General features: G+C 45.4%; 1 protein-coding gene across 1 annotated transcript in view; it reads right to left on the bottom strand.

Annotated features, from left to right (window-relative positions):
- LOC136577025 (cytoplasmic phosphatidylinositol transfer protein 1-like) overlaps positions 1-20,008 on the bottom strand; it is a 49,687-nt gene extending 29,679 nt beyond the window's left edge. The window contains exons 1-2 of the mRNA XM_066576723.1: positions 19,927-20,008; positions 11,499-11,583 (exon numbers count right to left, since the gene is read on the bottom strand). Of these exons, the coding sequence (XP_066432820.1) occupies positions 11,499-11,546 (48 nt within the window). The 5' untranslated portion in view covers positions 11,547-11,583; positions 19,927-20,008. The remainder of the gene's footprint in view (positions 1-11,498; positions 11,584-19,926) is intronic.
- Between the last annotated feature and the right edge of the window lie 5,821 nt (positions 20,009-25,829).

Below are 25,829 nucleotides of genomic sequence, written 5' to 3'. Positions count from 1 at the left end.
ATCCGACGGCGAGGATTTCCGCCGAGGGACCCGACCCGAGGACCTGCAGGGACAAGCGCGTACTCAAACCGCGCCCGGCGGCCCCGCTCTTTTCATGTGCCGGCTGCCGGTGCATGCGCAGACCAGAGCCGGTGGCCAGGTGAGTGATGTGATTTTGCGCGGCCAAACGGCGACCGTCTGCATAGGATTGCGTTTGTTAACGCAATCCTATGCAGGCTTTGAGTGGCGGAAATCCCGCCCGTGTGCAGGCAGCCTTAAGCAGCTAGAATCCTACAGCAGACAAGAATGGGACAACATCCCTCTTCCAAAACCCCAGCAATTGGTCTCCTCACTTCCCAGATGTAAAAAAAAGGGGATACAACAGTCTGTAAACTACACAATGGTAGACATGCCCGTGGCCCAACTTTTAGGTGATGTGTTGCTGCCATCTGTTTCCAGATGAGTTAAAGGGGTTGTCCCGCGACAGCAAGGGAGGTTAAACACTTCTATATGGCCATATTAATGCACTTTGTAATATACATCGTGCATTAAATATTGGCCATACAGAAGTTATATACTTACCCCCTCCCGATGCTGGCGTCTCCGTCTCCATGGCGACGACCAAACTTCTCCTCTGGTCGCACGAACAGTCGCGCTTGCGCACTGAAGATTCCTCTTCTGGATGGTCCAGGCTCACGAGCTGCGTCCTGGCTCCTCCCTCTTCTCTGCGGCATCGCGTAGCTCCGCCTCCGTCACGTGGGGCCGATCAGCCAATGAGGTGGCTGTAATCAGCAGTGGAGCGCAGACTGGAGAAGAACATCCACGGTGCACCGTGGGAGAAGACCCGCGGTGCACCGTGGGAGACCAGCAGCGCCATCTTTGAAAGAAGAATCTTCAAAGCTGCAGAACGGGGATCCAGGTAAGCGAATTTTTTTTTTTTTTTTTTCTTTTTTAAATAAAATGGATGCGGTTTTACTGTCTACTAAGGTGGGGTCTGTGTAAAAAAAAATTTCGGTTTCGGCGCGGGACAACCCCTTTAATATGTTCCATGTTCTACTGTGAAAAGTATGCAATGATCTGGAAATCTCGTGTAGCCATATTTTATTGGTGTTTGCATTTTACACAACATCCAAACTTTTTGGGAATTGGGAGTTGCATTATAAAGAGATATTGCAGAAATGCCGGGTTTAACTTTTACCAATTACACTTTTTTTTTTAAAAAGGTGGAGCTTTTTTGTTAAGGGGGAGGAGCAGGTGTTGTGGCCCAGAACTACAGGCCACTTCAGAATGCCTTCATGTTTGTCATCTGCATTTGTATTGTCAGCAAGTCCTGTATGCATGATGTATGCCATGCACCTCTGCAGCGCTGAAAGGGTTAATGTCTGCAAATGACCTGGGTATCTGGAAATGTATCATTTTGTGTTGCAAGTTTGTGGTCACCTGACCATGCTTTATATTAAGGTTTGCAGAATGTGAGTGCAAGTCAGTGTGTATAGTAGAGTCTACTCTAGTCAGTCTACAGAGAGCCAAGACACTTGAAATATCTGTTGGTGTCTTTGAAGCGCTGTAGAAGTGAGAATGAAAGAAGCCGAAAGGCATCGCCCGTCTCCCTTGGACATCTCTGATCGCAGGAGACGGTTGGATAACTACAAGCCCCTGTGAGAAAGAGGATCACCATGCAGCACTGTGAGGCGTCTGAACGAGTAAATGTTGACAGATTGAGAGTCAGGAGAGGAAAGAAGTGCGTTTTCCAGGAGCAGAGCTGCACAGATAACTAGGACTGTGGGCCCGAGATTGATCCTGTGTTCTGCCTCCGTCTCACCACCAATTCTGCCTAAGGCCCAATGTTCACGGCACGCAGTGCATCCGCTGCGGATCTAAGCTTCAGATCCTCAGCGGGTGCACTGCGAATCTTAATGATTTTTTAATAATTGTGGGTGGTCGCGGATTCTGTGTGTTTTTCCGCACTGGTGAACGCGGATTTGAATTGCGGATTCCGCACGGAAATTAAACTAAAAAAAATAAAAATTGGGAAAAGAAACCAAACCCCTTCCAAGCCTTTCCCCCACCTCTCTAATTACTTCTAATATTCAAATCCGCAGCAGATCCGCAAATGCATTTAAATGTATTTGCAGATCGCTGCGGATCCACGACTCCCATAGACTTCAATGGAGCGGAATCAGTGATGAAAATAGTAAATAAATACCATAAAATCAAATCCGCGGACCTAAAAATCAATCGCGGAAGCTCCATTCATTTCTATGGGCTACGAATCCACCAGGATTTCCACAGCTGAAATCCGCGTGGATTCTGCAAATAAAATCCGCCCGTGGACATTGGGCCTAAACCTGTGCTGTGCTCTGGCTTATGTACCCTTGAAGTGTTTAGTATTGGCATTCCAAGTAAAAACATTGCCGACCGTTCACGGCTTTGTTTTCAACTTTACCGTGTGTGTGGGCTATCATTTCATCATCCAACTTCACCTCAGAGGAAGGAATGATGGCATCACCCGTGACAACCTGAGGGAAGAACCAAGGTAAACTTAGTTTCTGGTTACCCACTACTTTAATAGCCGGCCTGCGGCCCTGCTGGACGTGTCCTTGGCTACCATCTGGGTGGTAGACAGTAGTGCCACCATGACAAGGCCTACAACTGTCTCCTAGGCTAGGGCCCGCTCCTCGGACGCTGCAGAGGTATTACCATCTCCGATCTGGGACCAAATAGACTAGATTAGTAAACAACGCTTCTTAATATGTTCTTATTTTACACCTCATCTCACCAGGGACCAACGAAGAGCAGAAAATAAAAAGGCGAGATAATTAAAAGGATATTATTTACACCTCGTAACAAAGTTGCAGTGTGACGCACAGTCATTAAAATTCACTGATCACTCGGGGAAAGCGTGACCTCAGATCAAACCAACTCAAGTTCTGACAGTTCTGTTGTGACTAAGAGTTAAGAAACTAAAAACAGGCCAGAAATTTTAAGCTGGGGAGGGGAAATCAGAGAACCCCCAAATAAGGGACGACCTATGAGCAGTCCTTTTCTGCCACCCCCTTCAGGATCCTCAGAGATTTCCATTTCTGGAAAGCTGGGTGTTAATACGGCCACAATTGCAACTTCTAGAGAGGTTGTCACTGGCTTAGATACACCGACCAGCAGTGGGGTATCACATGTGGAATCAATTAGGTGAGATACTAAGAACCGACATCCGTTCTCCATCCACAAGACATGTTAAATCTGTATACACAAACTGATGGCCAGAGGGAATGGGGTGGATTAATTGTTACAACCCAAGACCAACATAGAAGATTCCATGACGCTGACAGTTTCCACAGCAACGTCAGAGACAGGAAGTCAGCATGGAGGCTTCTTCCTTTTTTTACATGGCTGTAAAGATAAAGGCTAATAAACGCTTCATGGAGGATGGGGTCCTGCACCCACGGCTACTGTATCCAAGCTTCTCATGTGTGATCAGATCTATGTATCTAAGCCACTCCAATGCGATCTCCTCTCGTAGACCCCCTCCAATTTCACCACAGCGTCTCCTATGACTGCTCCTTTGGATCCGACTGCTGAACGGAGGTTGTAGTCATTGACAACACAGATTTCGACTCTTAAAAACAGATTGTAACGCAGCCCAGATTGGGCAAACTGCGGAGAACGTTTATAGGGTTACCGTGGCAACCGAGACGTTCCATCGTCTTCCGAATGTGTTCTGGTCCAGACTGTCTCCTGTGTTCTTATCGCTGCTCTAGTCTCTTTTTGCAGATTTTGTCCGTCTTCCATCTCGCTTATTCCAGCATCTGCTCCTACTTAAAAATCTATTTGCCTGGATTCGCAGTGGGCGTGGACTGGCGCTGACATATCACCCACACGGTGGTGACATTGGCTACATGGAACAGGATGACCCTGAAAAGCCTCGTTATCTCTAGTGAATGGTGTAATTAATACTCGGGGACACAGAAGAGCCTCAGCATACAGCAGTCTGCCAACCGTCCCCAACGAGTGAAGTCAGCCGTGTCTTGGAGGATTGCTGGTTGACAATCAACATGGCCACCTTTACATCTTACACAGCAGAACGGCAAACTAGCACATAGGAGTGTCATGTATATATTATCTATGCTTGTGTTTTTGCGTCATGTATATGCTTATGTGTTTTATTACTGCATATGGACACACTAAAAATCGCCCCTTTATTAGAGCCCCGCCCCTCACACGATTGGCGCTTCCCAGTATGGAGATTCTCCCTAGGATGCCGGAATGGGCATAAAGTCATGTGACAAGTTTTCCATGGATCAGTTTTAGTGTGATTCCACATTAGATGGGAAAATCCAGCGATCTGAGTGATGCCAACCAGGGCCGGTCATCAGTGCTAGACTAGCCTGGGTGTCACTGCCAACCACGTGGGGTTCTTTCATGTAACAGTGTGGAGAGTATACAGAGAATGGCGCGATCAAGGAAAACACCCAGTGTAAGGGGATCCTGTGGATGGAAACAACTCATCACTGAAAGGGGTCAGAGGAGGATGTCAGGAATCATGCTGACCAACAGGCATGGCAGTCAAGAGAAGCCAAGTACTACAACTAACATGGCCGAACACATAACTTGCCGTTATTAGCACGAATGGCCTATAACAGCAGATGAACCATTCCAGCACTAAGGCCACTCTCAGACGTCCGCTTTTTACCGTGATTACCACAGCGTTTTGAATGCTGCGGTATAACACTCCCATTGATTTCAATGGGGCCTCACAGACATGTCCTTTAAATGCTGCGATTTTCAAGCGCCATCTACTCATCACAAGGATGGTGCGCGTTAAAAAACGCTGTAGGATACAGTAACCTGTGGATGAAAGCGGCAGTATGATCGCTGCGTTTTTCCACAACGTTGTGTGTGAGAGTGGCCTAAGAGAAACAGAAAGATGTGACTCCGGAGGGGAAAAGAGCGCAAAACTTGTCTCACTGAGCAGTGGAAAAACAACATCTCCTGGTCAGGTGAATCCAGATTTTTGTTGCCCTGTGCTGATGGGAGGTCAGAATTTGGCACAAGCAGCATGAACCGATGACCCCTTCCTGTCAGCTGATCAGAACATGTCAGCAGCTCCATCTAATCTGCAGTGACTACAAGAAGCTTCCTGTCCGCAGGGGCCAATCTAGTGGAATCTACACCACTGGGAACTGCTGCAGTTCTGAAGTCCAAAGTAGGTCCAATACGCTACTGGTTGTAATGAAGTAGGCATGATGGCACACATAGAAGAGCCCGTGCATTAAAATGAATGTCAGGTTCCTCATTGCGCTCACCGTATGCCTACCTTTACCCCCCTTTGATAAACTGCTGTGCATGCCTCCGGTGCCCCGCGTTGGATGGATCACACAGACAGTTGGTCGCGCTGACAGGGACGGATACAGGAGGCCATAACTCATTGCTGCCGCGCTCCTACAGAAGCAAAGGCGCGGCCTGAACAGGGACAATTCATTGGGGGTTGGAGGAATAATGAGGCTTAATAGGGAAGCTGCTGAGGCGATAGCGATGCCAGATGGCAGTCAATATGCTGCGGCTTTTGGGCGCCCATTGCAAACAATATGCACCTTTGAATTCTCAATTAGCCGGAGAATGTTAATTAGTTATTATAATGGTGACAGGATTAAACTCAAGAAGTGACTAATTTACACCATGAATGGCCATCTGCTGCCTCCCTGACCGGGGGCGACCTGTCTGTACAAAGTGCTGCCATATCATGCACCGCAGCCCCTGTGACAGGCATCAGGGAGTGAGGAAAGCTGCCATGTTATCCCAGGCTTTAAAAATGGACACTAATCCTGAAGTCCATCTTCCAGACTACTTTTAAAGGGCCATACGACCCAAAGTTTAAAAACACATACATCTTCAAGACTGTCAGCTCCTTCCTGACATGAAGGATGATCTGACACATCACATCGCGCTGAATGTCTCTGAGCAAGCAGGATTATTAATAGACCCGAAATCCCAAAATACGTTCCGGGGGCGAGATGGCGAACTAGTAGAAAGGCTGACGATGATGATCTTTCATGATTTCTGTGGCGATTGAATGCTGTTAAATTAGCAACAACCATTATGGATGCTATTGGGGGGTCGCCACCCAGTCACTATGACCAACATTTTGTCTCCCTTGGGAGTCACCATCCAGCTTTACAGGGCCTCACAGGAGCAAGGAGATACCGCTGCTAACTGGGTTCTTGGACAGCTAGGTGGCAGCGCCCATCATGGAGGCACAACTGGTTACAGAGGGCACGATCCCCGTAAGGTTCCTTCAGCGCAGATTGGGACGATGAGTGAAGAGGTGAATGATGGGAAAGTAATAAACAGGTCAGGTCCGTGATGTATCACAGCTGGAGACCGCCGCCGCCGCTCTGGGTAAATGTTTACTGAGCGCTGCGAGGGGAACACTTAAATGTTGCATTGATTTGCTTGGAAGTGATAAGACAAGGATGGAAACTGTGCGACATCTGCAACGGGTGAAGAGATTAAACAGCGGACAATGAGGCGAGCGTCTGGAAACCGCCGTCCGCCATTACATCAGGTGTCCTTTAGTGTTCCGTGACTCGTGTAATAATGCTTCTTCCTCACTTTTCTTTTAATTCCTTTCCTTGCTGTCAATGAATGAAGACATTCACCGTTTACTTCCACTGTTCGGTTCACATCTGCGTTTTCAATTTCCTAATCCGTTACTGAAAAAGGAAAAAACGGAATCGCTGCAGAGAACGGATCCGTCCTACGATGGAACCAAACAGACCCCACGGACTATGAAGGGGTCTGTATGGCTTCCATCCTGCTCTTCAGCGTTCTCCAGGATGAAACGGCGCAGCACGCTGTGCTATTTAGTCCAAACGTTTAATGAATGCATGCTGGAGGTCCCAACAGAGCCCCCAATGCAGAGGCGAACGCCCAATAGCTGGCAGATCTGCATGGCTTGTTACAGTGTATCACAGCTCCAGCAGATTTGAAGTGACCAAGACAGCTTTCTCCCCTCTGGAGGAGAAACATTATTTCCGTTCACTGACAGCAAGCAGAGATTTTGAAAATGAAGAGGAATTGATGTACAAAATATATTAGACAGATGTAGTGCTTTAATATTAAATGGGTTATCCTAAGATGGATTTATCCATAGGGTAGGTGATAAGTCTCACCTAAGCCCACACCCGATCACAAGAATTAGAGTCCCACCAATCCTGAAAACGGGGGTCCCGTTTCTCCTTCTTCACACTACGGGCCTGCTGCATGCCCTACAGGGAGGAGGAGATTGAACAGAGCGGCAGTTGCGCACGCGGTGCGGCTCCATACAGCTTCAAATGGGGCTGACGGAGATAGCTGAGCGCCTGCACTCGACTTTCCGTCAGCCTCATTGAACCTGAATGGAGAGACACTCCGCATGCGCAACTGCCACTCCATTCAGTCTGACATCACAGGTCAAAGTGACAAGAGGGTGGGGGTCTTACAAGTGAGACCCTCAACCATCATACTTTTATTATCAATCCTATGCATAGCTGATACTCATTTCGGAATAACCCCTTACAGGCCGGTCCCACATGGGCGAATTGTCATTCTACGTCACGAATGTGCAATTTTCCTGCACGCAACCCCAAAAGCCCATTAATTTGTATGGTGGCACTCGCGCAAAAAGAAAATATTGCAGCATGCACCATCTTGGTACGTATTACACGCATAGATTTTGTTCTGGGATTGGCGGCAGACACATTCGTGTGCGCATGGGCTAAGGCCTTGTCCACATCTGCGCCAGAGGTCCCGTCACAGATTCTACTGGATTTACTAGAATAACCATCACAGCTTGACGCCTTTTTTCCTGGTGAAAGTCTGGATGCCATTCTAGTTAATAGAGTTCATTGGGCGCAGTTAGTGCCCGGCGTAGGCCGTATCCGTCACCTTCGTTGTTCTGTTCCTATAACAGTGCAGAATGGTGACGTGAGAGGTTTTACGTAAAACTGAACAAACAGTTTAATAATGGCCGCCAAGTGACAACTCATCTCTTAGAAATGCGAGGCCACTGAGGGGGTTGGCGCTACAGGCCAACTTATGACAAGTGACATCTGACGGTGTCGGGAAGAGTTGCCGCCATGTTTACATGACAAGCGCACTCCAATAGACGACATCACGCGATACAATGCTGGTCCAACCAGAAAGACGTTTGGCGGCCAGGAACTTATCAACCAATCAGAATTCAGTTTTCACTTTTGAAACAGCCCTGGAAAAATGTATTCCAGAACCTGACTGGTTGCTCCTCGGTGTCTGTTTCCCATAGCAACCATTCAGTTTCAAAGGCCCACAGCTTTATTGCCACAGGCCCCTGCTCCAGTGTCACTACTCCTTTCAACAAGCTTTATTGCTAATTTACAAGACGCCCAAATTGACAGCAGACCGACAGCGCTTCCTTAGATGAATTCGGGGTTACCCCGCTCTCTTAAATGACAATATTGTCCCGAATGTCTCTCCGCCTGACCTTTCCAGAAACACGCGGCCGCCTGAGACTTACAGAATGTCACAGTTTGGCGACCCCTTGGAGCTGACCCGCACGCAGCGCATCAGCAATAATGAAATCACTGGGAGTCAGAGGCCGCCAAGCAGAATATTATAATGGAATTACTTTCAAGTGTTCTTCTTATAAGGCAATAGGTCCCCAACCTGCCCCTCCCCCGCACGCCGCCGCGCCATCCCGGAATATTTCACCTGCTAATGGTAATCCCCACTTAGACAATGCAGGTCTGTCAGCGTTACTACGGTAACGCACCGCAACTGTCACGTTGTCACCAACCTTACCGTCAAAACCTCAAGTCGTGTCTATCAAAAGCCATCCCAGAAAGGCGTGTTAACTCCAACCTTGCTGGAGCACACGTCAATTAAGGGGTTAAATTGGGAGTTAAAAATGGATATTTCACCTCAAGTCTTAACTTTTACGGGCGGCGGAAAGACGCGCCGATTGAAGTGGGCAATTTGTCTAATGAGTTCCAGGTGTTTTTCCCTCTGGCAGAATTACGCAGCCTATTGCGTGCCCATTCGTACGCCTCCATTGACGTGACTTCCATGGGAACCTTTGGCGTGTAAATGCGCACTATTTTTGAGTGATCTGACGGAACCATTGAAATCAATGGGTTCTATTCTATGCACATTTGCGCGCAAATATGCCTGTGACCCATCTGCTGAGTTTTTGCAGAATCTTCGTTGCATTTTTGCGTGTTTTTCCGTATATTTTACTGTAGTTTTTAAGTCGTGCGTAAATTGGCGTAATTGAATGCCAAAATTTTTTACCAAAACAAAAAAAAAACAAAAACACACACGCACACTGCTCTCAGCCATTAAAACGGACAATTTTTACCACTGAAAGCAATGGTTCCATTTGCGGCATATTCCGTGTGAAACTTTTTGCGCGCAAATATGTCCGTGTAACACAGGCTTCAGAAATCCCATGTAGACGTGAATCTATGAACAGTCGTCTTCAGTGAAATTCTATTTTTGAGTGGTGACCAATATGGCCGTCACCCAGCTTTCCCAGACTACTAATTCGTAAGGAAGTTGGGATGCGGGGGGTAAACTTTAGGTGGTGTTTGCCTTTCTGTAGTCTTTGAAAGCTAGGTCACCATAGTACCCATCACCCAGCTTTCCCAGAAACAGACCAACCATCCTGAAAAAAAACAGTCTCTGCCTCCATTTTCAACATGTCGCATGTTAGTTCTTGCCGCCATCTTGGCGCTTGCGCTCCAGTACACAACAGCTGACATGGCTATATAAAGCTCTCTCACATTAGGGGTCTAATTGTTCGGCTCGCAGTGCGCCGGCGCCCGCACGCGTGTCGTCTAACAGCCTGAAGCCTGTCTATAAATATCCTCCAGGCTGCAGAAGGAGCCGGGCGGCGTGCGAGGAGCGAGTGACACTCGGGGTGCGAGGAGCGATCAGGGTCTACTCCACACCGGGATGAGAAGGTGTAGTGCGGTGGCTGGCGGCGTATAGAGGGTTCCAGAGCCTCGTCTTTCCAATTAGAACATACCTGGAACGGTTGGGCAAAAGACAATATGGCCGCCGATTCAATTCCGACATGGGCCGTCTGTTCCCAACTAGACAAACTACACGAGTTGTTCTCCACAACAGCCAATCAGGAGCAGGATGTAATACAGGGCGAGGAGAAATCTACTTCCCCTAACTCAGAGGCCTCTGGAGGGGCGCTGTGCTGCTCCAAGGGAGACAAAATATGGACAACGCCACTTCAGAAGATCTGCTCATCGTGTATGGGGAAAAAAAAAAAAAAAAAAAAGTCAGCTTTTCATCGCCATACATACAATTTTATGCTGCCCTTCATATCTAAAGCAGCGCCACCTATTGGAGACTTTTTCACCAAGATTTTTTTCCACAAGTGGCGATTGACGCATTGCCTCAAGTGGCCGTTGTCCGAATTTCGTCTCATTTGGAGCAGCACAGCGCCCTCCAGAGGCCTCCAAGTTGGATCATTTAATTTTATTTTGTTAACCTTGTATAATACTACTATATGGAAGCATCATGTCACCACCGTATAGCAGTATTATGTACTCACCTAAAGGGTTGTGCCAAAATATAACGTTATCCCTATCCACACAAAATGGGATAACTTTATGGGACCCCCAAGGATCCCAAAGGTCCTGGCACGAATGGAGCCTGGGTAGCACAGGCATGCTGCCCTTTATTCATTCCAATGGGAGTGCCAGAGACTGCCGAGCGTCGGCACTCCTACTCAAGTGAATGGATTGGCAGTGCGCGTGACGAGACTTCCAGGGTCCCCTTCCTCAGGATTGTTGGCAGACCCCCAACAATCAAAGTTATCCCCTATCCTGTAGGTAGGTGATAGGTAACTTTCTATCTTGACAACCCCTTAAATGACTATTCATGTCTCTTTAGAGGTGGATGACCAGCAGTTACTAAATCCCCATTTCCTAGGTGGTCCTCTCAAGGATTGGACCCTCAGGAGCAACGAGGGAGTGGCAAGACATTTTCACTTTGACTGGCAGCAATGTGTGGACAGTATACAGTAGTATTACTTTGCACTGTATGGCAGCATTTTATCAGACATTCAATTAGAAAAGCCCATAGGTAATGGTATTTTCTAGAACAGATGCATTCACACGGGCGACAATGGGTCGCGTCCGACTCGCATGGCACAGCACACGGACACGTCTGTGCAATGCGTGGGAGACCGCACATCTGTGGGTTCTACTCTCATACGAGACTCGCACAAAAACCGAACATCCTGCATCGCTTCTTTAAATACTTCCATTGCAAATAAGTTGCGTTACACACAAAACTCGCTCCATTTTCCTCGCCCGTGCGAATGCACCCTAACCCTGATTTCACAGTTGGAGGTAGGATTTTTTGGAGGAGCCCCAATTTTCAACTTGGATCATCCAGAACAAAGAAGAGATTATGAGACAGAGACCCGTTGAGAAGCGGTGGCCCCCAGACACATGTTCCTCGTAAGTGGACATAAAACCGAAGCTCACCTCATCCGTCGTGAGAGGCATGCAGATCCGGTACTCCTTCACCAGCATACTGATGTCCCAGCCGCGAGTCACCTCCGAGAGAAATCTAAGAAACACAGAGAAGAATGACAACACGTCCCCCAGCATCCAAGAAGGCATGTAGAACTAGGAAAGTACTGTATCTAAGCCGAGCAAGTGTGACACTCCTGCAAGCCCATCATGTGTTACACTACTATGTGGTATATCTAAGGTGACCTAGTCCGCCAGTAGTAAGCAGCCTGTGATGTCATTTTGTGGGGATTAGTAATGCCGACCCTCTCGTCCTCCTCCGGTCGTCCACGGCGTCTGCTGCTCGTGTAACGTCAATACAACGACCAGTGACATCAGATAAACCAATCAATGAGGTCCCAGAAGTGGATGACTCACTTGTTGAATCATTATAGGAAGAGCGTGATCAGGATCCTGTGAGCCGGGTTATAAGCCGGACGTCTCCCAGCTCAGCAAGTCGATTTATCAGTACCTGAAGATCTGTCATGGGGCCCGAAACATGGTCCACGGAGGAAAACCTCAACAAATTCATCTCTGCCAGACCCATTCAGGACCATTTTAGACAGAATGATCAGAAAAAAAAATTATATATTTGGAACGCGAAAAAGTGAACGATAATGGTTACGCCTAAACGCAGCCAGCGGCGGTCGTTCACATTCCGTTCACTATTTGTTTTCTGCCTGCATAGAAATAATCGTTGGCTCATTCGGCGCTCGTTCAGTCCCTTTCATCCCTTATACAGCGAATAACTGAACGATTTCTCATGTCAACGAGCCAACGATGTATCTCCTATATGAACAGAACGCAAGAGCAAATTCTGCCGCCATTCGCTCGGTCTAATAAGTCTGCTCATCTAAACGGACCCTTAGCTGACAGTGGGCACATAACCTTGCCCCAGACATCTACAGAGCGTCTTCACAACAGCAGGCTTATTTATGAAGACGGATTCCTGGCGTAACTTGCGCCAAAAAACCTCCTAGTATTTTTTTGGCATCTATACGACGTATTTGTGCCAAAAACATGTCAATGTAGCCAAATATTGGAAAATGGGCACAAAAAGCGCAGAGTAGACCAAGTAAAACTTGGTCTAAATAGCGTAGGTAATAGGTTGGCGCATTTTATGGCGCTCGATATACATTTGCCAAGTTTGGCGCAATTCAATCGCACAATCTTTGGCCTCTGAGCGCAGTCAGAAAAGTTATTGGTTTGGGGCATTTGCGGGGCTTTTGGAATCACCAAGGATTCTTTGGGCGCATCTCATCATTTTGGCGCTCGCATTGATCTCGTTTTTAGGAACTCTTCAAACATTTTTTTATTATTTAAGGGGGACAGCGTCCTTTATACGCCCATGAATCCAGACGCTCGGCCCCTCGCTGTAAAATAACCTCAGCGCGCACCCGGAGCTTAATTTTAAGTAAAGACAAATTCCCATTTTGGCGCTTCTCATGCCTCCTCTGTTGACCGTTTGGCCTGCGTGTGTCTTTCATAAACTGTCAAAATTTGGCGCATTTCAAGTTTTTTTTGGGTGGGGCGATCTAGTTTTTACACCTTCTGTGATCCAGTATAAAACTGGCGCAAATTACATATTTATGGACCAATAAGCCCGGTGTGCCCACTGTACACCACGTAGGCACCATATGGCAGTTTTATGCTTGCAGTGTAAAAAAAAAAGGATTATGGGGTAAATTTACCAAACTGCCTAAAAGAACGTTCACACCGATGTCCGGCAGTGGAAACTTCCACGGCAAATTCCCAGCACTTCCGCGTCCATCACTGCAGATTTTGACTCAAAGTCATCTGGGTACCCACAGCTGATTTCAGCATATATGGTGCTCCTCTCACCGCCCAATTCTTTACCCCGTGCCCGCCGCTGGTCGGGTGATGTGGAAGCGGCCTCCTTCTGCTACGACAGGGGCTGATCATACATGAAGTCATCACTGTCATCTGCAGGAGAGTCAGGGAACGGGCCGCATTGAGTCCCTGGAATGATCACAGCACCGACGAGGAGGCCGCGCCAAATTCCAACCAAGACGTTCACGCTAAAGTCAGCTTTGTCTTCTGATTGGTCGTGCTCTTACTGGTAATTTGTATCTGCACTGAATTGGCGCTTCGGCATTCACCAATACGGTCCTGCAATGATGGCGTCCGCCCTGACCGCACCGAGGAACGGCTTGATATACGTATGTGTCGTAGCAGGAGGAGGCCGCTTCCAGTGGTGGTCCCACGGGGCGTGAAGAGACACGGAGAGCGGGCTTCTGCTTCTTGCATGTTACTCTACAATTGGGTTTTACTTTTATAGGGGCCACAACACAACATAGAAATCCATGTTCCGGGGCCCCCAGGGGTCCGTGCGCCATTCCATCATGTAGGGCATCCATAGCTTCCTATTTAAGTACGCCATTGTTATTTATATATAGGACACCAGTAATGTGATATAGCGCTGGAGGCGGGGTCCCCCCCCCACACTCTATATTAAGGAGCCAGAAGAGAAGAATCAATATAAAACCCCATACGGGTCACTTCACATCACGCACCCACATAAGAGCCGTACAGTAACTACTAAACAGCATTATATAACCAACATAATCAGCAGAAGCCTAATGATCTTACGGCCGCATTAGTCTGATAATCCGGCAGCAATCGGATCCCGTTAATATTGGATCAAAGGAATGTTCCGTATTACCTCACTGCGGAAGCTCATTAAATGTAGACAGCAATTTACAGTTGTAGCTGCTCCGCCACAAGGTGAGCTGACGGCCAATTAGTTCTCTTATCCCGTTCACAGCGAATATTAGAACACGTAGAATTCCAAACATTCTGACCTAAATTAGAGACGACGCTAACAAATGTGGAGAAGCGAGGTGAGAAGTGTACAACGAAGCGCATAACTGTACCCATAGAAGCTCCTCCGGGTCCCCGACCGAGAAGGGGCGAAGATGTGGCAGATATGGATGTAGGAGCGTAGAGGATAAATAACAGACCTAAAGTAGTATTGTCACCCCTGCGGAGACCATAATAGTGATCTTCTCCCACACCACCACCGCCCCCTACGTGCGAGAATCTATCAACTATAATACCGCCCCCTACGTGTGAGAATCTATCTACTATAAGGGTGACCACCCACTACAGTTTTTTTCCACTGCGAAATTCGCAGCGTATTTTTTTCTGCAGGGGGTCTATGGGACTTGTAATGTTAAAATCGCGATCGTGCAAGGTACGAGAATGCCGCTACTATAATACCGTCCCCCTTAGGTACGAGAATGCCGCTACTATAATACCGTCCCCCCTAGGTACGAGAATGCCGCTACTATAATACCGTCCCCCCTAGGTACGAGAATGCCGCTACTATAATACCGTCCCCCCTAGGTACGAGAATGCCGCTACTATAATACCGTCCCCCCTAGGTACGAGAATGCCGCTACTATAATACCGTCCCCCCTAGGTACGAGAATGCCGCTACTATAATACCGTCCCCCCTAGGTACGAGAATGCCGCTACTATAATACCGTCCCCCCTAGGTACGAGAATGCGGCTACTATAATACCGTCCCCCCTAGGTACGAGAATGCCGCTACTATAATACCGTCCCCCCTAGGTACGAGAATGCCGCTACTATAATACCGTCCCCCCTAGGTACGAGAATGCCGCTACTATAATACCGTCCCCCCTAGGTACGAGAATGCCGCTACTATAATACCGTCCCCCCTAGGTACGAAAATGCCGCTACTATAATACCGTCCCCCCTAGGTACGAGAATGCCGCTACTATAATACCGTCCCCCCTAGGTACGAGAATGCCGCTACTATAATACCGTCCCCCCTAGGTACGAGAATGCCGCTACTATAATACCGTCCCCCCTAGGTACGAGAATGCCGCTACTATAATACCGTCCCCCCTAGGTACGAGAATGCCGCTACTATAATACCGTCCCCCCTAGGTACGAGAATGCCGCTACTATAATACCGTCCCCCCTAGGTACGAGAATGCCGCTACTATAATACCGTCCCCCCTAGGTACGAGAATGCAACTACTATAATACTGCCTCCTATGTACAAGAATGTAACTACTCTAATACTGCCCCCTATGTACAAGAATATAACTACTCTAATGCTGCCCCCCATGTACAAGAATATAACTACTCTAATGCTGCCCCCCATGTACAAGAATATAACTACTCTAATGCTGCCCCCCATGTACAAGAATATAACTACTATAATACTGCCCCTATGTACAAGAATATAATACTATAATACTGCCCCCTATGTACAAGAATATAACTACTATAATACTGCTCCCTATGTACAAGAATATAACTACTATAATACTGCCCCCTCTGTACAAGAATATAACTACTATAATACTGCCCCCTCTGTACAAGAATATAACTACTATAATACTGCCCCCTCTGTACAAGAATATAACTACTATAATACTGCCCCCTCTGTACAAGAATATAACTACTATAATACTGCCCCCTCTGTACAAGAATATAACTACTATAATACTGCCCCCTCTGTACAAGAATATAACTACTATAATACTGCCCCCTCTGTACAAGAATATAACTACTATAATACTGCCCCCTCTGTACAAGAATATAACTACTATAATACTGCCCCCTCTGTACAAGAATATAACTACTATAATACTGCCCCCTCTGTACAAGAATATAACTACTATAATACTGCCCCCTCTGTACAAGAATATAACTACTATAATACTGCCCCCTCTGTACAAGAATATAACTACTATAATACTGCCCCCTCTGTACAAGAATATAACTACTATAATACTGCCCCCTATGTACAAGAATATAACTACTATAATACTGCCACCTATGTACAAGAATATAATTACTATAATACTGCCCTCTATGTACAAGAATATAACTACTATAATACTGCCCCCTATGTACAAGAATATAACTACTATAATACTGCCCTCTATGTACAAGAATATAACTACTATAATACTGCCCCCCTATGTACAAGAATATAACTACTATAATACTGCTCCCTATGTACAAGAATATAACTACTATAATACTGCCCCCTATGTACAAGAATATAACTACTCTAATAATGCCCCCTATGTACAAGAATATAACTACTATAATACTGCCCCCTATGTACAAGAATATAACTACTATAATACTGCCCCCTATGTACAAGAATATAACTACTATAATACTGCCCCCTATGTACAAGAATATAACTACTATAATACTGCCCCCTATGTACAAGAATATAACTACTAAAATACTGCCTCCTATGTACAAGAATATAACTACTATAATACTGCTCCTATGTACAAGAATATAACTACTATAATACTGCTCCTATGTACAAGAATATAACTACTATAATACTGCTCCTATGTACAAGAATATAACTACTATAATACTGCTCCTATGTACAAGAATATAATTACTATAATACTGCCCCCTATGTACAAGAATATAACTACTATAATACTGCTCCTATGCACAAGAATATAACTACTATAATACTGCCCCCTATGTACAAGAATATAACTACTATAATACTGCCCCCTATATACAAGAATATAACTACTGTAATACTGCCTCCTATGTACAAGAATATAACTACTATAATACTGCCCCCTATGTACAAGAATATAACTACTCTAATACTGCTCCTATGCACAAGAATATAACTACTATAATACTGCTCCTATGTACAAGAATATAACTACTATAATACTGCTCCTATGTACAAGAATATAACTACTATAATACTGCCCCCTATGTACAAGAATATAACTACTATAATACTACCTCCTATGTACAAGAATATAACTACTATAATACTACCTCCTATGTACAAGAATATAACTATTATAATACTGCCCCCTATGTACAAGAATATAACTACTATAATACTGCCCCCTATGTACAAGAATATAACTATTATAATACTGCCCCCTATGTACAAGAATATAACTACTATAATACTGCCCCCTATGTACAAGAATATAACTACTATAATACTGCCCCCTATGTACAAGAATATAACTACTATAATACTGCTCCTATGTACAAGAATATAACTACTATAATACTGCTCCTATGTACAAGAATATAACTACTATAATACTGCTCCTATGTACAAGAATATAATTACTATAATACTGCCCCCTATGTAAAAGAATATAACTACTATAATACTACCTCCTATGTACAAGAATATAACTATTATAATACTGCCCCCTATGTACAAGAATATAACTACTATAATACTGCCTCCTATGTACAAGAATATAACTACTATAATACTGCTCCCTATGTACAAGATTATAACTACTATAATACTGACCTCTATGTACAAGAATATACCTACTATAATACTGCCCCCTATGTACAAGAATATAACTACTATAATACTGCCCCCTATGTACAAGAATATAACTACTATAATACTGCTCCCTATGTACAAGAATATAACTACTATAATACTGCCCCCTATGTACAAGAATATAACTACTATAATACTGCTCCTATGTACAAGAATATAACTACTATAATACTGCTCCTATGTACAAGAATATAACTACTATAATACTGCCCCTATGAACAAGAATATAACTACTATAATACTGCCCCCTATGTACAAGAATATAACTACTATAATACTGCCTCCTATGTACAAGAATATAACTACTATAATAGTGCCCCCTATGTACAAGAATATAACTACTATAATACTGCCTCCTGCGTACAAGAATATAACTACTATAATACTGCCTCCTATGTACAAGAATATAACTACTATAATACTGCCCCCTATGTACAAGAATATAACTACTATAATACTGCCCCCTATGTACAAGAATATAACTACTATAATACTGCCCCCTATGTACAAGAATATAACTACTATAATACTGCCTCCTATGTACAAGAATATAACTACTATAATAGTGCCCCCTATGTACAAGAATATAACTACTATAATACTGCCTCCTGCGTACAAGAATATAACTACTATAATACTGCCTCCTATGTACAAGAATATAACTACTATAATACTGCCCTCTATGTACAAGAATATAACTACTATAATACTGCCCTCTATGTACAAGAATATAACTACTATAATACTGCCCCTATGTACAAGAATATAACTACTATAATACTGCCCCTATGTACAAGAATATAACTACTATAATACTGCCCCTATATACAGGAATATAACTACTATAATACTGCCCCTATGTACAAGAATATAACTACTATAATACTGCCCCCTATGTACAAGAATATAACTACTATAATACTGCCCCTATGTACAAGAATATAACTACTATAATACTGCCCCTATATACAGGAATATAACTACTATAATACTGCCGCCTATGTACAAGAATATAACTACTATAATACTGCCCTCTATGTACAAGAATATAACTACTATAATACTGCCTCCTATGTACAAGAATATAACTACTATAATACTGCCCCCTATGTGCAAGAATATAACTACTATAATACTGCCCCCTATGTACAAGAATATAACTACTATAATACTGCCCCTATGTACAAGAATATAACTACTATAATACTGCCCCTATGTACAAGAATATAACTACTATAATACTGCCCCCTATGTACAAGAATATAACTACTATAATACTGCCCCCTATGTACAAGAATATAACTACTATAATACTGCTCCCTATGTACACGAATATAACTACTATAATACTGCCTCCTATGTACAAGAATATAACTACTATAATACTGCCCCCCAGTCCCTGTATAGTTCGGTGCTAGTGCCGGTTGGAGCCCGGTGTAGTGGGATGTGGTGACTCGGGACCCGTTATGTACGGCCCCATACAGTATAGCGCCCCCCTCCTGTGGCCCCCGGGGTCACGTCCATGCTGTAACATGTACGGATACCCGGTGATGATACATAGTAGCCCCCGTCGGGCGGGCGGCTCTAGTAGGTTGGTCTCCGTCTCCCTCCTAGGTCTTCCGTACACTAGGTCAGTGCCCCAGGAGCTTGCACTCTACCATCACACGAGTGGCAGGCAGCTGCACACCTGTCCCGTATCCCCGTACCTGCGGGTCCTGATGCTCCGGCACCCCTCCGTCCGCCTCTGCCAGCAGCTACAAACACCATGGCCACCATGGGGGGCTGTCACCCAGCTGCTCGCCTGCCCGGAGCGGGGCACTCACCCGGATGCCGCCTGGGGGTGTGAGCATCTACTGAGCAGGAGGTGTCAGTCTTCACTCCAGTTCTCGGATTGTACTCCTGCACTAGGAGGACCAGGATGAGCAGAGCTAAGCCATCCCAGCAGTCGGGGAGAGCCAGTAGTGCAGCGCTGCGCCCCCTTCCGTCCGTCCAGCGGATGCCCCGGGCTGCGGGATGGAGCGCACTTACCTCCGTCCTCTCCTCCGCTGTGTCTGGAGCAGGAGGCGGGATGCTGAAATTCCGGGTGTCGCTGCCGGTGGCGGGTGTCTCCTCCCCCCGGTGGGTGTGACACCTTCCCCTTTGTGTGATGCCGGGTGTGTCCGCCTCATTACAGGATGCTTAACCCCGTGTGTGCCGGCACCCTCCCCTCCGGGACACGTGCAGCGTGGGGAACCCGGGGGGCATCCTGCCAAGGTGGGAGCTGTACCGCTACCTGTATGCTGGGGTGTGGGCACTATGGGGCAGGGTGATGTGTGCACTAGATGGTGGTATTATATATATATATATACTATGGGGCAGGGTGATGTGTGCACTAGATGGTGGTGTTATATATATATATATATATACTATGGGGCAGGGTGATGTGTGCACTATATGGTGGTGTTATATATATACTATAGATCAGGGTGATGTGTACACTATATGGTGGTGTATATATACGCTATAGGGCAGGGTGATGTGTACACTGTATGGTGGTATATATATATATATATATATACTATAGGGCAGGGTGATGTGGACACTGTATGGTGGTGTTATATATATACTATAGGGCAGGGTGATGTGTACACTGTATGGTGGTGTTATATATATACTATAAGGCACGGTGATCGGTACACTGTATGGTGGTATTATATATGTAATATAAGGCAGTGTGATTGGGACACTGTATGGTGGTATATATATATACACACTATAGAGCAGGGTGATGTGGACACTGTATGGTAGTATATATATATACACACTATAGAGCAGGGTGATGTGGACACTGTATGGTGGTGATATTATATGTTCACTATAGGGCGGTGTGATGTGGACACTGATAGTAAGATGTGCGCACTATAGGGCAGGGTGATGTGTACACTATATGGTGGTGTATATATACGCTATAGGTCAGGGTGATCGGTACACTGTATGGTGGTATATATATACTATTGGGCAGGGTGATATGGACACAGTATGATGCTATTATGTACACAGTATAGAGCAGTGTGATCTGGACACTAGGGTAGTAAGATGTGCGTGCTATAGGGCAATGTTATTAAGACACTGTGGTACAGTATTATGTACGCACTATACACCAGTGTAAATATGGACATTGTATGATGGTATTATATATAGACTATAAGACTGGGTGATGTGGACACTGTATGGTGGTATTATATATACACACTATAGAGCAGGGTGATGTGAGCACTGTATGGTGGTATTATATATATGCTATAAAGCAGGGTAATCGGGACATTGTATGGTGATATTATGTATACACTACAGGGAAGGGTGATCTGTACACTGTATTGTGGTATTATATATACACACTATAGAGCAGGGTGATGTGGATACTGTTAGGTGGTATCATATACGCACTATAGGGCAGGGTGATTTGTACACTGTATGGTGGTATGATATATATACTATAAGCAGGGTGATGTGGACGCTGTATGGTGATTTTATATATACACTATAGGGCAGGATGATCTGTACACTGTATGGTGGTATTATATATATATACTATAGGGCTGGTTGATCGGGACACTGTAAGGTGGTATTATATATACACTATTAGGCAGGGTGATGTGGACACTGTATGGTGGTATTATATATACACTATAGGGCAGGGTGATGTGTACACTGTATGGTGGTATTATGTATACACTATAGGTCAGGGTGATGTGTACACTGTATGGTGGTATTATGTATACACTATAGGGCAGGGTGATCTAGATACTGTATGGTGGTATTATATATACACTATAGGGTAGGGTGATGTGTACACTGTATGGTGGTGTTATATATACACTATTAGGCAGGGTGATCTTGACACTGTATGGTGGTATTATATATACACTTTAGGGCAGGTTGATCTGTACACTGCATTGTGGTATGATACCGTGTTTCCCGAAAATAAGACAGTGTCTTATATTAATATTTGTTCAAAAAGGTTTAACTTTTTTACATTTATAGCTGCCTGGACACTTTTTTAATTAACGGTTAGCAGAGCTTAAAGGGGTTGTCCCGCGAAAGCAAGTGGGTCTATACACTTCTGTATGGCCATATTAATGCACTTTGTAATATACATCGTGCATTAATTATGAGCCATACAGAAGTTATTCACTTACCTGTTCCGTTGCTAGCGTCCTCGTCTCCATGGTGCCGTCTAATTTTCAGCGTCTAATCGCCAGATTAGACGCGCTTGCGCAGTCCGGTCTTCTGCTTTTCTCAATGGGGCCGCTCGTGCCGGAGAGCGGCTCCTCGTAGCTCCGCCCCGTCACGTGCCGATTCCAGCCAATCAGGAGGCTGGAATCGGCAATGGACCGCACAGAAGCCCTGCGGTCCACCGAGGGAGAAGATCCCGGCGGCCATCTTCACCAGGTAAGTAAGAAGTCACCGGAGCGCAGGGATTCAGGTAAGCACTCTCCGGTTTTTATTTTTAACCCCTGCATCGGGTTTGTCTCGCGCCGAACGGGGGGGCTATTGAAAAAAAAAAAAAACCGTTTCGGCGCGTGACAACCCCTTTAATTTTGGAGTAGGGCTTATATTTCAAGCATCCTCAAAAAGCCTGAAAATCATTTTGCACCCTCAAAAATTCTGGAAATCATGCTATGTCTTATTTTCAGGGAAACAGGGTATATATATATATTATATACTAGAGCAGGATGATGTGGACACTGTATGGTGGTAGTATATATTTATTATAAGGCTGGTTGATTTGGACACTGTATGGTGGTATTATATATACACTATAGGGCAGGGTGATGTGGACACTGTATGGTATATACACACTATAGGGCAGGGTGATGTGTACACTGTATGGTGGTGTTATATATACAATATAGGGCAGGATAATGTGGACACTGTATGGTTGTATTATATATATACTAGAAGGCAGGGTGATGTGGATACTGTATGGTGGTGTTATATATACACTATAGGGCAAGGTGATCTGTACGCTGTAAGGTTGGTATTATATGTACACTATTAGGCAGGGTGTTCTGGACACAGTATGGTGGTCTTATATATACACTATAGGGCAGGGTGATGTGGATGCTGTATGGTGGTATTATGTATACACTATAGGGCAGGGTAATCGGGACACTGTATGGTGTATATACACACCATAGGGCAGGGTGATGTGTACACTGTATGGTGGTATTATGTATACACTATAGGGCAGGGTGATCTAGATACTGTATGGTGGTATTATAGATACACTATAGGGTAGGGTGATCTGGATACTGTATGGTGGTATTATAGATACACTATGGGGCAGGGTGATCTAGATACTGTATGGTGGTATTATATATACACTATAGGGTAGGGTGATCTGGACACTGTATGGTGGTATTATATATACACTATAGGGTAGGGTGATCTGGACACTGTATGGTGTATTATTAATGCACTCTAGGGCAGTTTGATATGTAAACTGTACGATGGTATTATTTATATATATATATGCTATAGGGCAGGATGTTCTGGACACTATATGGTGGTATTATGTACCCATTATAGGACTGTGTCTTATGGACGCTGTATGGTGATATTATATACTCAGTATAAGAAAGTGTGAGCTGTACACTTTATGGTTTGGCACTGTATGATGGTATCATGTGATTGCTATAGGGCAGTGTGATCTGGGCGCTGTCTGGTGGTATTATATACACACTCTTCAGAAATATCTGATATGTAGTCCTCGCACACAGCAAGAGATACTGAATATTATATGATGGAGGATGATGTGTATCACACATGTTAGGATTAGGATTAGATACATTAGGATGTTAGGATTAGATACATGACGCAGCAGACAGTATCATAAATGACAGGTTTAGGGTCAGCACGAGCGGAAGCGTATCAGCGCGTGTATTTGCAATGTGTTTTTGTGATATGAGCATTGCGTATAGGCGCACATATCTATGTATTATACTGCACTCTTCGCGGGCACGCAAAACGACACACCGCCGTTATCACCCATTGAAATGACCAATTAGTTTAATGAGTTCAAGATGTGTGCTAAATAGTGCATGCTGCACAACCAAAACGCACCGGCCAAGGGCGCACCTGTGAACCAACACTTGGTTTTATCTTCTGCGCATCACACTTGCAAACTTTTCATGCTCTAATGCATTCACATGAATCCAGCCTTAGATACGATTCACAAGACAGTGTCACACATATAGAGTTAGATACACAGCTCAGCAGACAGTATCACACGATTGGATTAGATACATGGTTCAGCAGATAGTATCACACACGATAGGATTAGATACACAGCTCAGCAGACAGTATCATACATGATAGGATTAGATGGACAGACAGTATCACACATGATAGGATTAGATACACAGCTCAGCAGACAGTATCACACGATTGGATTAGATACACAGCTCAGCAGACGGTATCATACATGATAGGATTAGATGGACAGACAGTATCACACATGATAGGATTAGATACCACTCAGTTCAATGGTATAATTTCACTTTCACAGAGCTCCCTCTAGTGGTGGCTGCAGGAAGCCAGTTTTCGCATGTGTAGTGTGATGGACTGTAGATCTATGGAATGTCCAGTGTGTTTTGCTGCCGGCTGTCTGGTGTAAATGCATAAAAATACAAGCTGTTCAGGCTGCACATTGTATGTATAAAGCATCCGCGGACGCCGCCGGCTGATTGGTTCGGCACTGTCATTGGGGATGAGGATCGAAAATACTGGAACCACCGGGTCCGGCACATGCCAAATCGAAGCAGCGCTGGACGGACCCCATTGACTATAATAGGTTCGTCCAGCTTCTAAGATGCCGGCCCAAATTTTCTCAAGTGAAATAGCGCAGCCGGTTACGTTTTTTTGTGATTTTCTGCCCGATCTATACCGGAGGCTCCGATGCAGATGTGAATGCCGCCTAACGAAGCCGCAGGGAGCGCAACATGTGATTTACAAAATTCCATCATTCAGCTTCTTGAAAAAATGGTGGTGAAGGTCGGACCTGGCAGTCTTCAGACCTAGGCCGGGCTCCCACGAGCGTGTCGGTATTGTATATTCGCTGTATCAGTCTCCCATAGACAGCCATGTTACACTGACACAAATTGCGCAAAGTCCACGTGCAGGAAAGTCGCAGCATGTTCTATCTTGGAGAGTCCTACATGCGCATACACACCAATATAGTACATGGCGATGGGCGGTATGCCGCCGGTATACAGTGTCATTGCGTACTGGCGGCGCTCGTATATTTCACAGCCGGCACGCTGCAAGATACGCTTGTGTAAGCCCGGCCTTAGGCAGATTCACGCTGCGCACCAGTATTTACTGGGCTCCTTTTACGTTTTGCTATGGGGACCGATGATTTCGGGGTTCCCCACTACCCCTCTGACTAACCGACTTGGACTACCGTGCTAGGCCCTGCCCCCTCCGGCCATTAAGGAGGTCGGGAGGGGGACAGAGGGGATGCCCCGTCTCCTATCTGTGATGTGGTCGGGCTTAAGGAGAGGAGAAGGCGCTGTGAGTGCTGCTTTGAGGTGTCTCTGCCCCCTATGATGTCGGCGGTGATGTCCCCACACGGGGAAAGTCTATAGAGCGCTAAGCCCCGCCCCCTGCACATTTTTAGGCGTCTCAGGCGCCTCGTTTAAAACGTCTTAGAGCTGCGTCACAGCTACAGAGAACACTGAGAGAGACTGTTACGCAGACCAGCGTGTGTGACGCAGGACATAGGAGCCAATGAAGTGGCGGAGGCCCTTGTCAGGTGCCCATATTCCCAGAGAGACTGAAATGGGACAGCCCATGGACTAAGATCTGCTACTGGAGACCCTGAGCTGAGGCAGGCGCTGAGGGGCCGGGAGAGGCTGGAGGCGCTCCGCCATCATGTACCATTACCCCTG

The sequence above is a fragment of the Eleutherodactylus coqui genome, chromosome 8, assembly GCF_035609145.1.
Source record: "Eleutherodactylus coqui strain aEleCoq1 chromosome 8, aEleCoq1.hap1, whole genome shotgun sequence".
In the NCBI taxonomy this organism is placed as follows: domain Eukaryota; kingdom Metazoa; phylum Chordata; class Amphibia; order Anura; family Eleutherodactylidae; genus Eleutherodactylus; species Eleutherodactylus coqui.
The sequence above is the reverse complement of the archived record's forward strand: the minus strand, read 5'-3'. Positions and strand labels throughout refer to the sequence as shown.